This window comes from Saccopteryx leptura, chromosome 5, assembly GCF_036850995.1.
Source record: "Saccopteryx leptura isolate mSacLep1 chromosome 5, mSacLep1_pri_phased_curated, whole genome shotgun sequence".
In the NCBI taxonomy this organism is placed as follows: domain Eukaryota; kingdom Metazoa; phylum Chordata; class Mammalia; order Chiroptera; family Emballonuridae; genus Saccopteryx; species Saccopteryx leptura.
Window position 1 is genome coordinate 140116792 of NC_089507.1, and position 15870 is coordinate 140132661.

At 53.7% G+C, this 15870-nt stretch overlaps 1 protein-coding gene across 2 annotated transcripts in view; it reads right to left on the reverse strand.

The window, feature by feature from the left end:
* SMARCD3 (SWI/SNF related, matrix associated, actin dependent regulator of chromatin, subfamily d, member 3) overlaps positions 1-8816 on the reverse strand; it is a 29691-nt gene extending 20875 nt beyond the window's left edge. The window contains exons 1-2 of one of the 2 annotated variants that reach the window (XM_066385296.1): positions 8721-8816; positions 7067-7207 (exon numbers count right to left, since the gene is read on the reverse strand). In XM_066385296.1, coding sequence (XP_066241393.1) covers positions 7067-7105 — 39 coding nt within the window. In that variant the 5' untranslated portion in view covers positions 7106-7207; positions 8721-8816. Of the gene's footprint in view, positions 1-7066; positions 7208-8720 lie in introns of those variants that run through there. The other variant, XM_066385297.1, reaches the window with a different exon arrangement.
* Between the last annotated feature and the right edge of the window lie 7054 nt (positions 8817-15870).

The following is a 15870-nucleotide window of genomic DNA, read 5'->3' on the forward strand; positions in this document are numbered from 1 at the left end:
CAGGAAGTAAAAGGGAGAGATATTACTTTACCTATTTTAAAAATGCGGGACACAAAGGTTAATAATGATGCACACAGAGCCAGCTGTGGAAGGTGGGGCCCCTGCCCTGGGTTTAAACACAAAGCCCCCTCCCCTTCCCACCAGCAGCACATCATGGAGGATTAATGAACAATGCTTCTCAAAAGGGGATCCCTGACCCATACTCGTGAGGGGGTCCTCAGGTTTTGACAAGGCTCTTCACATTTTGTTTATAACTCATTGACAAGAGACTGCCTAACGTGACAGCACTCTGTCTGAGATGTTTCTCAGACGGAGGCCACTGCCACCTGGAGGTCCTCATGTTCTCGGTGTGAGAAACATTCTGAGCCCAAGGGATGGAAGAGATGATGGGGGACAGGCGATGATATGAGGAAAGTTCAAGGTGGATGTTACAAATTAGGCAAGACGGACAACTTGCACTTAGTCTACCCTGTGGGTTTTTTGTTTTTGTTTTTTAGCAAGAGAGAGACAGACAGACAGAAAGGGAGAGAGATGAGAAGCATCAACTTATAGTTGTGGCACTTTAGTTGTTCACTGATTGCTTTCTCATATGTGCCTTGACCAGGGAGCTCCAGCTGAGCCAGTGACCCCTTGCTCAAGCCAGTGACCTTAGACCTCAAGCCAGTGACCCCATATGGGGTCATGTCTATGACCCTGTGCTCAAGCCAAATGAGCCCCTGCTCAAGCTGGCAGCAACCTCAAGGTTTTGAACCTGGGTCCTTTGCATCCCAGGCTGATGCTCTATTCACTGTGCCACTACCTGGTCAGGCTACCCTGTGTCTTAAACACTTTTAGAAACCTTACAAATGGGCAGATTTCACATTTAAAAAAAACAACAACAGATTTTCAGAATCTCTTAAAAAACAGGACATCTGGCAATAAAAGCCCACCAATACCTTGAAACAGACAGAGGTGCAGAAGGGATGCCCTCTCTTGAAAGGGCAAAAAGCTCTCCAATTCATCCCCCATTCTCTATTTTAGGGGCTACCAACTCAAATGCCCCAAGGGGCCCCAGCAATTCATATGAATGAGTGGCCTGGGCTTTGAGCCCCTAACAATTAGCCTTGGACCCTGGGTCTCAGTGCTGTAGGTACGCGGCACCCTCTGATCTCCGGAAGGGACTCTCAACCCAACCACTGGAGGTCACTCAACCTCTCTGTGCCTCAGCTTTTCATCTTAAAAGTGATGACAATAATAATGGCAATTGCCTTCGAGTGCTGCGGTGGGGATAAATCAGGTAATCCATGAGAAATTCTTAACACCATTCTTCAACTCTCTGTGAGCCCTCTACCGGTACTGACCGCTGCTGTTCTGACCCCGAGTGTGTTTCCCTCTGTCCCCTCCTGCAGATGGCTGGTCTGAGTCTCTGCTGAGCAAGTGGGGTGGGCAAAAACGGGGGGTGGGGGACAGTTGCAGAGTGTGTGTGGGGTCTTGACAGGTGGGGCTGTGTCATCCACCAAACAGGTAAATTTTTGAAAGGGTTTCTAAAGACAGGGCTTTCACCTATAGGGAGAAGCTGGGGTGAGATAGGGCAAGGGGTAGTCAAGTAGGGACTCAGAGGGGAAACCAAGGCAAGAGAAAGCAAAAGCAAAATGATGCTTATGGCAGGAGAGCTCCGTTGGTTAAGAGCCTCCCCAAGGAGTGAGAAGTCATCAGTTCTATCCACACTCAGGGCACAACAGGAACAGCTTGATGTTCCCGTCTCCTTCTCTCTCTCCTGTTCTTTCTCGATGCTTCCTGCTGGGTCGGGGAGGGGGCAGGTGAGTAGGGTCTGTGAGAAAGCCAGAGCTCAGCTTCTCCCCCCTCTATCCAGGCCCCCACCTGCAGGAACCTCACCCCTCTGCCACGGCCACTCCTCAAAGCCACCTACCAGTGTCCCTGCTGCTGCTCTGCCTGCCAAACCCCCACCCCCTGCCAAATCTGTCCATAGCCCCAGAGAGCCGGCAGCCTGCAGAGCCCTCTCCGGAACCCCTGTGCTGGCTCACTTGTTTCTTTTCTTGTTCCAACTAAAAACTTTATTAGAGACAAAAAGCCCTCTTGAATGTGCAAACTGCATCCAGCTAGAGGGAGAGCTGCTGGCTGGGAAGAAGGGCTGAAGTGGACAAGACACGATGACACCTGAGCTCCCTGGTGTGGGACCAGGGTGGAGGGACATCTGGGCCAGTGGGAGGAAGTCCCAGGGCTTCTCACTGACCCCCAGCCTTGATGAGCTGATGGTAGGTCAGGCCTGGAACCAGGGGAGACACTGGTCACTGACAGAGTTGTGCTTTGGCGATGATGGATAGGGCCATTGCTGACCTTCCCCTCACGCGGGGCCTTGGACGGAGTGCTCCGTACTCGCGCCCACCAAGTCCTTACAGAAGGGGCACTGACTCCCACCTTACAGATGAGATGCTGGAGGTCTGAAGAAACCCAGAGGCTGACACCACTAGGTGGCACTGCCCTCTTCAGCCGTCTCTCTTTCCCCAGCAGGCACCAATGTCATGGGCAGCTTGCACGTGCCCCCAGGTGGGAACATTTGAAGAAGCCAGAGCTGATATTACCAAGAGCAGATGCAGAGAGTGTGTGAGGACCGCCTCCAAGTGGCTGGGGGCAGACACATGTCACGGAAGCAGAAATAGCCTCTGTGACGCCACAGGGCAAGACCCGGTTCACTGGGGGGAGGCGGCTCACTCGCCCCAAGAACAGTAGAGATGGAGAATGGACCGCGCTTTGGAACGTGGTGAACAGGTAGGTCCAGGGGTGGGGGGGACTGCCTAGCGGGGGCCAAGGGCACTGGGACGGAGCAGCTCAGCTGTTGGCAGGTCAAGGTGGGCAGGCAAGAGAGGCCCCCGCTTGTGGGGGTATACAGAGGGCATGGCCAACAGTAAAAGGGATACCAGGCTCATTTTAGGGTCAGCTGTCAGGGACACCTCCTTTCTCCCCTGACAGCCCCATTCATTCACCCATTCATTCATTCAAGGAATATTTTTGTTCTGTGCTGGGCAAGGCAGATGCAGCCTGTGCCTTTAAGGAACCCTACTATAAAATATTTAAGCTTTTAGTGTAGAAGAAGGTGGGACTTGACACAAATGGGGAGAGAGAAACTGTCCCCGGGAGGAGTGGCATTTTAAGTCAAGCCTGGAAGTACGAGCATGATTATGCAGGTGAAGGGAGATGGAAGGGTGTAGCTGGGGAGGGGAACAGCATGTGTGAAGGCTACAAGGAAATGGAAGATGGAACAGCCCGGTCTGTGTGGCAGAAAGCCCATTCTGGATGCCTTGGTGGGGTGGGATTGAGGGGAGGGGGACAGACTGTGTGTGGGCACCAGTTAGGTGACTATCTCTGTGGTCTAGGCAGACGGCAACAGCAGATAGACTGGGGTGGTGACGTGAGAAATAAGCTGATGGAATTGACATGTGTCTAGGAAACCAAAGCAAACCAAAGAATGAGGTGACTGTTCCAACGGTGAGAGAAGGGGTGGGGTCACAGGTCAGCGCCCAGGTCTGGACTGTCAGCTGTGTGGCCAGTCCCATCCGCACTGCAGAGGGGACCCTGGTCTCATGAGTCCATGTGTTCATGACCCCCGGCCACTTGGAGGCAGTCCTCACACACTCTCTGCAACTTTCCCTGCAACAATGTTGAGAAATCCTTCCACCTGTGCCTATTTCTCAGTGGGCTCAGGACCTGGGGGGAGGGGCGATGGTCAGGCAGGTGGCAGGTCCCTCCCTACACACAAACTCACCTGTTGGGTACACAGGCTGATCGAGGTCTTTCCTTCCCTGTGAGGACATTTGCCTTACCCCAGGAATGTGACACTATGTGACTCTCGGTTTGAAACAAGTTTCCCCTCTGCCTGATCCTCACCAGAAACGCTGTTGTAAATACCACCAGAGAGGATTTCCTGAAGGCAGGCCATGCATTCCTCCACTTTCCCTAAATTTTATCATCAGATTGAGCCACGAGCGGCAATATGTTTATGGCTGCCCAGCTTGTATGGGTCCTTGCCTTAGCCTAGACAGTGGTCAGCAAACTCATTAGTCAACAAAGCCAAATATCAACAGTTCAACAATTGAAATTTCTTTGAAGAGCCAAATTTTTAAAACTTAAAAAACTATAGAGGTAGGTACATTCCTTATCTAGGTAGCGCCCGCACATGGTATTTTGTGGAAGAGCCACACTCAAGGGGCCAAAGAGCCGCATGTAGCTCGCCAGCTGCAGTTCACTGACCAGGGGCCTAGGAAACTATCATGGTGTTGTTGAGGACCCTGCTTCACTTTGTCACCCAGGGTCCCCTTTATGTCATCACACAGGATAGACTTCTTGGCAATCCATTCCCCCCTCCCTGTATTCCTGGTGTCCCGATTTCCTCCCTGTCCGTGTCTCCGCAAACTGCCTCCAGCCCTTCCTGTAATGGTGCATCTTCTGGTCTCTGGTCCCTTCCCCTCCCTCCCTCCTTTCCTTCCTCCTGCCCTCCCTCCCTCATGCCACACCAGTCCTCACGCTGGGCCCAGAATGCTTGGCAGTCTGGAGAGACGGTGACATGGAGTGACCTGAGTCTGTACATTTTGGTAAAGGCACCAGGGGGTGACATGCTTGTGACACAGACTCTCAAACTTACTGGAGGTTTAGTTCCCAAGGAAATCAATTTCACATCCTGGGAAGCAAATCACGGGCTGGGCCAGGCTGAGAGCAACTCCTCTTCCGTAGGGTCCCTTACGGACCACCGAGGGTCCTTTATACGCCTCACAAGCACACGGGACATTGGGAGGACAAGGCCCTGCAAAGTGTCCCTCAGCTGAGCACTCACCAGAAGCAGGCTAACCCCACGGGGGCTGCAACTTAAGAGGGCTCAGAATCCAGCCAAACTGGAGAGGTGTTCAGCATCCTCCCCTGATACCTCCTCCTAGTGACACCTCCAGCTCATTACCTCTGCCACTTAACGCTCACTGACAATGAGCTCTCACTTGCAATCACACCATGAAGCACTGGGGGGACAGGGAGGGGGGCACAGACAGTCCCCGGCTCTGCACACCTGGTCAAGATGCTAGCCAGCTAGGAGTTTGTCAATATCCCAGTGACAGCACGTGCCTGAGCCGCCAAGTGTCAAAGCCAGCTCCATGCCTGCTGCTGCTCATGTGGGGTGAAGGCCAGTTGTAGGTTGATATGACTCCACAATAAATAACCAGGAACTTTCCTATCACCTCAGCCCTCACCACTGTCATCACATGGGGAGGCTGGGGCTCCCCAGAGAAACCTTAGGTTCACCCCGTGACTGAGGCCACTCGAGGACCTGGTGTCACCTGGATGAATTCACTGCCCCAGGGCTTCCCTGCCTCCCAATCGTCTCAAACTTCCCCTCTCCCTCTCTCCATCCTCGGACAAGGCCTGAAACAGCCTGGGGTCACCTACCTACTGCTCCTGGGGAGTCTCTGGGGCTTAGCTCAGTGCAACCCAAATTAGCAGCAATTTATGAGGACTCACCGAGTGGAAACCTGGCTCTGCTGTATTTCCCGGGGACCTCAGCTGCCTCCCCACCTCCACTGGACCTGGCCGCCACCTCCAGATACCCCAGAACTTAAAGCCACCCAGGAAGCACATGTACGTGCACATTCACACCTTTTCTTTAGGACTCCGCCTTAAAGCCAACCCTGCAAGCTGAGGAACATGTCCGCACTTAATGACCTAAGACAGTGCTTAGGCTGGGGTGCAGTGGACGGAACCTGTGTTTGGGGGCCTTGATATTCCTGCCCCTCTCTGCATTTGCTGGGATGCATTGCAGCTGACGGTGTTCCCTGCCACCCATGGACAGCCAGCAGCTGGTGCTCTGGGCACAGCCCAGCCACAGTGTGTGTCGTGGAGAGGGTGGGGTGCCCGGCCTTCAGAGCAGCCCCACCAGCAGGGAGAGCTCCCTGCAGCAGCTGAGGAAGATATGCTCACCCAGCCTGCTCCTTGACCCTGGTACCTGCTGACCCCACCCTCCTGTCCTCTGAAAGGCCATCTGTAATTGTCCACAAAGGGCCTTCCCTATGTGTCCCTCCTTGGAGCCCTGAGGCCTGACCTGTCTGCTGTGGCACCTCCGGTGAGATGGCCTACGTCCTCTCCTCCTGCCGGCCAGCGGGCCCTGAGGGCAGGGACTGGGTCCCACAGACCCAGGGTGTCACCAGGCAGCTCTCACCTGTGAGGAGCCAGAGCAACAGGTGTGGCCAGACAGGCAGGGCACAGACTGGACAACAGGCATCTGACCAGCTGCAACCCCTCCCACAGATGAACGGTCCCTCAGGCAGGTGGCCTTTCCCTCAGCACTTTCTCCTGACCAGGGGGACAGACCTCGGACTAGCTAGGCCGTCCTCCTCACCCTCTACCAGGGGGCAGTGCAGGACTAGCACCCCTGTGCCGTGGGCACTTCCGAGCACCTCTGAGCCGCAGGCTTGCCTTGTGCCAGTGCAGGGTATAGGCTCCCCCAAGGCCATGTGACAGGCTGCCACTACTGACCCTTCTGCTAAGAACAACCCCCTGCCTGGGTCCCAGAAGGCTTTTTGACATTAGCCACAGCATATTTGAGGGTAGGTTACTAGAGGCCAAGTTGTGCCAGAGGTCAGCGGTTCCTCCCAACAGGTGGAGAGCATGTGTGCACAGGGTGTGTGTGTGCATGTGCGTGTGCATGTGTATGTGCGTGCACACATGCACAGGGGAGGGGAGAGGAGGTATATGTCTGGGTGTCTGTTGGTGGCAAGGAAATGGAACAAGCCAGGGCCCCAGACCATTTCCACTTGAACCAAAAATGTGGCTTCAGGCTTGCTGGTCCCTGGCTCAGGCTGGCTTTCAGGGAGAGGACCCAGGGATGCTGAGAGATGCAGGTGGAGGGGGTTGTCAGTGAGGTCTGGACACAGGCTCCCACTGCAGAAGGGCATAGAAGAGGCACTGCCATGGGTCTGTCTGGGGCCGAGAGAGGGGCCCGTGGAATGTGACCAAAGGCCAAGAGCCAGCCACTCTTCATAGGGCCCTGGGCTCCCGCTCCCAGGCCGGTGGGGGAGGTAGCACCTACCTGTACCACGGCGGGTGGGTGCTGAAGGCCTGGAGTCATAGGTGGCAGGGTCCTGCAGCAGGGCAGTCATCCAGTGCCTGCTCGGTGCCCGGGCCCAGAACCCGCCGCACCTGCAGCTCCAAGCGCCATTCTGAGGAGGATCTGAAAGGAGAGGGCAGTGGGAGGGCAGCTAGACCCTGAACCCCAAGGCTGACTTGGACCTCAGGAGGCTGCTGAGGACCCCTGAGGGGGCCACCAGTGGGCCGGTCCCTGATGGGAAGTGCCCAGGACCGAGGCAGCGGATGACGGCCAGCCTGGGCTGGGGCACAAGGCAGAACCCCGGGGTGGGAGCTATGTGTGCAGGAGGCAGTCGGACACCGGCCCCTGCAGGGTGGAGCTCAGACGAAGCAGAGAACCCTGGCAGGCCCGGGTTCCTGCAGGGACATCATTTCCTGGGACTTGGCAACAGGTTGGGGGAGAGAGCAGGGCACTGGAGGTGAAGGGCATGACTGTCAGGCCAGGATGGAACCTGGGTGACTTCCAGTCACCCCCAGGGTCATCCCGAGGGAATGTTTGGGGTGGCCGGCAGGTAGCATGAGCCTACTCCGCTCACTGTGTGCACATCCTCCCTGGATTCACCCCTGTGAACCTGGGGCCACAGGCTGGGATCCGCACTGAAGTCCCCAGACAGACAGCGGGGTGTGGGGGTGAGGGCAGGGAGGTGCTATAGGTAGGGGAGGAAGAGTAGGGGCTTAAGAGTGTGGTTCAGGGTCAGGTGTAGGGGCTGGTGACTCTGAGAAAGGTGAGCAGGAGAGGAGGGGATGCAGAGGAAGATGCCAGAGGCGACAGTTCAGGGGTCCAGGGTTGGGGGAGGTGCCCTGCAGAGAGGTGGGAGACAGAGGGGCACCTGAATGGGAGAGAGGTGTACAGGCCGGCAGGTGCCAGGAGGAGACATGGGAGGTGCCAGGCAATGGGGAGGAGGGGAGATTGCGAAGTGTCAGGCAGGGGTGTGGGGCAGAGGGCAGGGATGCCAGGCAAAGGGGAGGGGACAGGAGGTGAGGAGGAGGCGTAGGTATGACAGTGGTGGAGGAGAGTAAGGTGCCAAACTGGAGGGAGGAGAGGAAGGTACCCAGCAGGAGGGTGCCAGGCCAAGGGAAGGAGGGGGAACGCAAGGGCAGGGGCAGGATGGAAAGGTAGCAGGTGGGGGGAGGAGGGAGAGATGCCCAGCAGGGGTGAGGGCAGATGGGAGTTTCAGAGAGGAGGGCGGAGGAGGTGCGAGACAGGGGGCAGCAGGAAGCAGCGCCAGGTAGGGGGAGAGATAGAGTCAAGAGGCGGGAGGATGCCAGTCAGGGAGAAGGGGGATGCCAGGTAAGGGGAAGGTGCCAGGCAAGGGACAAGGAGGGAGGTGCCAGGAGAGGAGTGGAGGGGGAGATGCCAGGCAGGCAGGGGGGGAGAGGGATGCCAGACGTGGAGAAGGGGTGCCAGGCAGGCAGGAGGCGAGGAGAAACCAGGCGGAGGAGAGGCGCGGGGGAGAGGGATGCCAGGCAGGGGAAAGCAGGGGGATGCCAGCAGAGGCAAGACGGAAACTGCCAGGCAGGGAAGGCGGCGTGGGAGGGGGGGGCAGCGCAGCGCGGCCGGCCAAGGGCCCGGGGGCCGCGCGGCGCGGGTCGCTCACCTGCTCCCCCGGGACCCCAGCCCGGAGCGCGGCCGCCCGCTCCCGGCTCAGCGCTCGGCCCGGCCCGACGCCTGCGCCGCCGCAGCCCGGAGCGGGGGAGGCTCAGGGAGCGTCTGCAAAGAGCGAGGAGCTGAATAATGAGTTAGGGATCAGAGCAGGCAGCATCGCCCCATCCATGGAAACGCGCGAGTATCGCGGCGCGCCCTGGCCTGGTCCATTGTGATTTGTGATCATCAGCCTGTGCACAGATGTGCCTTAGGTCTGTAGATGCACCTGGGCGCCGTCGCATCCACATAGACCGTCGGAGCTTTCTATGTGACCCCCCAGACATTACCCACTCCAGGACCACACAAATGCACACATGCACACACACGCATGCATACTTTACTGGAGGGGAAAGGGGTTTAAGTTCCACTGCAGGTTCAGGGTCAGGCTCTGACTGATGCCCCCCTACAACCTCGATGCGCTCACAGACTTATGATCTAGTCTGGGTCCCCTAGTCAGCTTGACTCATTCATGTCTCTGCAAGGACTCTAACAGCCAAGGGAAGCCCTTTCTGGATGTCCAGCCAGACCTGGGGGCTCTGAACACTATGAATCATGGGCTGGCTGGCTCTATGTGGTTGACTGCTCCCAGCATCTTGTATCAATGGACTCACACACTGATTGTCCTTTTATGTCTGGCGTATTCCACTTAGCATGATGTTCACAAGGTTCATTCACGTGGTAACCTGTGTCAGAATTTCCTTCCTTGCAAAGCTGAGATTGCATTGTACGTGTATATACAATGTATATATGTGTACAGACCACATTTTGTTTATCCATTCATCTATCTGTGGACAATCGGGCCCTTTCCACCTTCTGGCCACTGTGAATAATGCTGCTTTTACCCTGGCCAGAAACCCACTTGGCTCAAGGCTGGGAAGGTGCCCTCCTGCCACCCCTTGGGCCATGTGTCTCTGTTTCCTGTGGCCCTGCCCAGAGCCCTGGCCATGCAGCGGCCCCACTGTGGGCTTTTTACCCGACGGCTAGCTGAATGTCCATCATCAAACTCATTCCTGTGCCCCTGCTCATAAAGGGATGTGAATGCAGGGACTTCGTGCTGCCCTTCCTGGGAACATCTGCCTGTGGACCAGGGACTCCTGGAGGGACAGGGAAGGGTCCGGGGGTGGCAATTTGGGGGTAAAGAAGGCTTAGCTCAGTGACCTGGGGGAGACATGGAGAGCAGTCTGGAGAGTGTGGTCTGAGAGGGGCTGGCTGGCTTCCCATGACACAAGCACCGGTGCCCCTGGTACCCAGGTCAGTGCTGACACTCCACTCCTCTGGGCTGAGAAGGGGAGGGGCAAGCATCAACTCACTGTTTCACTTAGGTGTTCCATTTAGTTGTGTACTCATTGATTACCTCTCCAATGTGCCCTGACCAGGGGCCAAACTCACGACTTCTAACACACTAGGTTGGTGCTTTATCCACTGAGTCACCCAGCCCGAGCCAGAAAAGAGTCCATTTAGACAGTAACAACCCTGCTGTCACCCAATCCCCTCCCCTCCTACCGCCATCACCAGCTGTTGACTTGGTGGAATAAACTTTATTAAATGAGCCCTTCCGATGGGACAAGTGGTCAGTTTGGGAAGTGAGCAGAAGCAGTCCCGACATAAGGATGTGTGGGGTGGGCGTGGGTCCCTCAGAGAGCCCCCAGAGGGAGAGCAGGCAGCAGGCCTAGAGCTGGCCCAGGCCTGGTGCAGACTGGGCATTCAGGGAAGCCATACAGGCAGCCCTGCCTTCTCTGACCCTGGGCCCCTCCCACGAGCCCCCTTTCTCCTCCCACTTCTCACAGCCTGGGAGGAAACCACCCATGCTGCCTGGCTCAGCCGCATGATTACCAGGGATTAAGCCCAAAACCCTTCTAGATGACTCCCAGGTGGGCCGGGAGCACGCCTCTATCCCAGCACTTAACACCTTGACCCTAAGGCACTGTTCCCTTGTCCATGTCTCCCTCTGGACTGCAGACTCCAGGGGGGTGACACTGGGGTTTGTCGGCCTGGACACTCGGGGAGCCAGCACACTCCTGGCACAGAGTAGGGCCCCAGAAGGGTTTGGAGGAGGAGGCAGGCAGAGGGGCCACGGCTGCAGACAGGCTGGTGGTGCCAGCCCAGGGAGGCCTGGGGAGGGCTGAGCCGCAGACCGGGGTAGACCAGGCTGGGGATCAAGGGCCGGGATTGTTCATGCTTCACTGGTTGCACAGTAAGAATTTGGGACCCTGGCCAGGTAGAGCCCTGTCCCTGCACGCCGAGGTCACAGGGCAGGGACCCTTCTCATGTGTGCCTTGATCTGAGTCAGGGCACACATGAGAAGCAACCCACAAGTGCACAACTAAGTGGAATGAGTTGATGCTTCTCTCTCTCTTCCCTCTGTCCCCAAATCAATGGGAAAAAAAAAATTGGAACAGCCTAAATGTTCATCAACAGGTGACAAGTTAAATAAATGGTGTGAAGAGTGTAACCAGGTGATAGGAGGTGGGAAAACAGATGACAAGATAAATGCAATGAATGTTATCAAATGATGGCAAAGCTCTCTGTGCACTGATAGGGAAGGATCTCAAAGATAAGGTGCGTGAAAAAAGAGGAAGGTGTGTAAAGCATTTTAATGTGTGTATGCGTGCATGTTCACACACACACAGTGCTTTGGATATAAAAGAAACTGGCTATGGAAGTTGCCCCTGGTGAGGGGCTAGAGGATGGGGTGAAGGGTTGGGAGGTGTGCTGGTTGGATGCAGACTTATTTTCTGTAGCTTTTGAATTTAGAAAGTAAAAGTTTACAAAAACCATCTATACCATCATTTTTCAATTTTCAGTATATTTCGAGCACCAACTACATAAACTCAGACCAGAGCTATGTGCCTTTGACCACAAACACCAATGCGTATGGGATCCTCTGTTAATTTCCCACACTTTTTGCCCGCCCTCCTTCCTCCAGCCTGTGGTGGCACCGGACTCTGCTCCAGGGGGCAGGGATGCATGAGACCACTCATTCAGCCAGATGGGGGGTGATTAATACATGTAGACAACTCACTGTGCCAGGTAGAAAAGACAAAGTACAGCCACAGAGGCCCAGTAAGAATGCTGCAGGGAGGGGGCAGAAGTGGAGTGGATGGGGCCAGGGGCCAGGGGTCAGAGTTTCTGTTCAATGAGAAGTTTTGGAAATGATGGTGCCAATGGCTGCACAACAACACGAACATACTTAATACCACTGCAGCGTCCACTTAAAAGTGGTTCAGATGGTAAATGTTTTTATTACCACAATTTAAAATTTTTTTAATGCTAGCAAAAAAAAAAAAAGTAAAGAAGTGCCCCCCCCCCCCCCCCCGTGTGTCCAGCAATATATCTGTGTTTGGTCTTCCCAAAGTGACAAGTCTGAGGCTACATAATGAGCACGTGGTGGAGCTGGGATTCAAATTCACCCCCCCCCCCACGCTTCTTCCTAGCCCCATAGGCAACTCTGGGGTAGATCTATTCCAGTCTGGACTGGTTGCCCACAGATGTCATCCTGGAACTTCCTTTCAACATAATCTTGGCAATGCCCCTCACCTTTCAATTGTATGTTCATTCAACAAATGAGTGGGGAGGGCTTAACTTTGCCTGGCGTTGTTTCAGACACTGGGATACAGCCATGAACAAAATGAACCAGATGATTTCTTCTCACTCAGATGGAACTCAACGTTCAAATGGGACAGACAGACAACACATAAGAAACGTATGTGGGATGTTTGTTCTAGGCATGTAAGGCTGGTTCAATATTCAGAAATCAACCCACCTACCATCTTAACAGGCTAAAGAAGAAAAATTACATGATCACATCAATCACTGCAGAAAAAGGATTTAACAAAAGTCAACACCCAAAGGATAGCTCCAAAGATATGTCTACCTCCTAATGCCCAGAACCTGCTGATACTCACTTATTTGAAAAACAAAAACAAAAAATAACTTTGCGGTGTAATAACAATAAATGAAGGATCCTGAGATGGGATTATCCTGGATTACTGTGTGGGCTCCAAATACCATCACAAACGTTCTAATAAGAGAGGCAGGAGAGCCCTGGCCGGTTGGCTCAGCGGTAGAGCGTCGGCCTAGCGTGCGGAGGACCCGGGTTCGATTCTGGCCAGGGCACACAGGAGAAGCGCCCATTTGCTTCTCCACCCCTCCGCCGCGCTTTCCTCTCTGTCTCTCTCTTCCCCTCCCGCAGCCAAGGCTCCATTGGAGCAAAGATGGCCCGGGCGCTGGGGATGGCTCTGTGGCCTCTGCCCCAGGCGCTAGAGTGGCTCTGGTCACAACATGGCGACGCCCAGGATGGGCAGAGCATCGCCCCCTGGTGGGCAGAGCGTCGCCCCATGGTGGGCGTGCCGGGTGGATCCCGGTCGGGCGCATGCGGGAGTCTGTCTGACTTTCTCTCCCTGTTTCCAGCTTCAGAAAAAATTAAAAAAAAAAAAAAAAAAAAAAAGAGAGGCAGGAGACTACACATACACACGTGCACGCACACACACACACGTGATGTGAAAACATGGCAGAGAAAGATGCAGCAGATGAGCCACCAGAAGCTGGAAGATATAAGGAACATTGAGGCCCTAGAGCCCCCAGAGGGGAGCACAGCCCTGCTGACACCTTGATTTAGGACTCTGGCCTCTACAACTGTAGGAGAATACATTTCTTCTTAACCACTTTGTTGGTGGTCATTTGTTACAGTATCCACAGGTATATGATACCTTGTATGTTGTACTAGGGTTCTGTAAAATGTTACCATTGGGGGAAATGGATACAGATAATTGTTGTGAAACCATCACCCCAATCCAGATAATGAAATTATATATCTATCAACCCCTGTGATGGTTAACTTTATGTATCAACCTGAGTGAGTCATGCAGCACCCAAATCTTTAGTTAAACATTATTCTGGGTGTTTCTGGATGAGACTAACATTTGAAGCAGCGGACTGACTAGAGCCAACTGTCCTCCCCAGCATTGGATGGGCCTCACCCAATTCAGTGGAGCCCTGAATAAACCACAGAAGCAGGGTAATGGAGAATTTGCTCTCTGCCTGCCTGTTTGAGCTGGGACATTGGATTTCTGCCCTTCACCTGGAATTTACACCATCAACTCTCCTGTGGGCTTACACACACACACACACACACACACACACACACACACACACACACACACACACACACACGTCTCCAGTATCCCAGGGAAATCACAACCTTCCTCCTGAACCTGGAGTTTCTGATTTTAGGAGGAAACTGTGGAAGTCATCACTTCTGACCTCGGCAGCACCTGTGAAGGTGCGCTGGGTCCCACTGGGGTCTCTCTGGTCCAAGCAGGCAAGGGGAGGCGTGCTGCGTCAGTCCTGCCGGAATCGGGGTGCTCTTTGCTCTTCCAACAGGAAGAATCTGGCCAGGAAGGTGCTGAGGAAAGCCGGGAAGAAACGGGGTGGAGCGTGCCGATGGAAGGATAGTGATGCGAGACTTGCTGTCACCCTCCCTGCCCCTTCCTCGAGGAATCCGTTCAATAAGTAGATTGAACGCACCTGCGGGGGCTCAAGAATCAGGCTTGCTGGCAGCGCCGCCTCCGCCAAGACTTGCTCGGGGAGCACAGCGCCCCCTCGTGGACCATGCGGGAAGACGACGCATCCGCGGGGAGTTGGCGGGGAGTCTGCGGGGAGCCGGCGGGGAGCAGGCCATGTTCCGGGAACCGAATTGAACTGGAAACCTCGACCTCGGTGGTTGGCAGCCCTCGCAGGGACCCTGTGTCTTTTGACTTTGTAAAAAATTTTTAACTTTTTCTTATGAAAAAATTTAAGCACATACACAAGCTGATTTGCTAGGTTAATACCACCCCACCCCCCGCCCCATGCGCCCATCACCCAGCTTCAACAACTCACACTTGTCTCCTCTAATCTGCGTTCCTACCCACTCTCCCTTCCGTGCATTATCCTAAGGAAAATCCCTGACATAATATTGTTCCTGTTATAAATATTTCAGTGTGTGTCTCAAAGATAGACTCCTTTTTTAAAAAAAAAAAAATATATTTTTAAACTTAAAAATATTTTTAAATATTCAAATTATAGAAATACAAAATGTTTTTAAAAATTATTTAAAATACGAAAGATATAAGCCCTGGTAGGGTAGGTCAGTTGGTTGGAGCATGGTCCGGATATGTGAAGGTTGCAGGTTCGATCCCAGTCCAATCGCATACAAGACTCAACCAGAGACGGCATGAATAAGTGGGAGAAAACGATGTTTCTTTTTTTCTCTCTCTCTCTGTCTCTGTGTCTATTCCTTCCTCTCTCTCTCTAAAAATTAATCAGTAGAAAATTAAAGCAAATAAAATAAAAACTAAAGAGTCCATCCTAAACCGTCACTATTACTAGAAAAAAAATAAATTAAAAAAATAATAAAATATGAAAGATATAGAATATATGAAAATATTTCAAGCTTAAAACTTTTTAGGAAACATTTAAATGCACAATATATATATATTTTTTGTATTTTTCTGAAGCTGGAAACGGGGAGAGACAGTCAGACAGAAATGCACAATATATTTAAACACACAAACTATATAAAGAAAAAACATTTAACTTTTTATTAAAAATACGTAACCATAACACCATTCTCACATCTGAAAAATTAACAATATACTTTCTTAATTTAATCAACAGTTTTAAAATATCTTACTGTCGCCCTGGCCGGTTGGCTCAGCGGTAGAGCGTCGGCCTAGCGTGCGGAGGACCCGGGTTCGATTCTGGCCAGGGCACACAGGAGAAGCGCCCATTTGCTTCTCCACCCCTCCGCCGCGCTTTCCTCTCTGTCTCTCTCTTCCCCTCCCGCAGCCAAGGCTCCATTGGAGCAAAGATGGCCCGGGCGCTGGGGATGGCTCTGTGGCCTCTGCCCCAGGCGCTAGAGTGGCTCTGGTCGCAACATGGCGACGCCCAGGATGGGCAGAGCATCGCCCCCTGGTGGGCAGAGCGTCGCCCCATGGTGGGCGTGCCGGGTGGATCCCGGTCGGGCGCATGCGGGAGTCTGTCTGACTGTCTCTCCCTGTTTCCAGCTTCAGAAAAATGCAAAAAATAAAAATAAAAATAAAAAAATAAAATATCTTACTGTC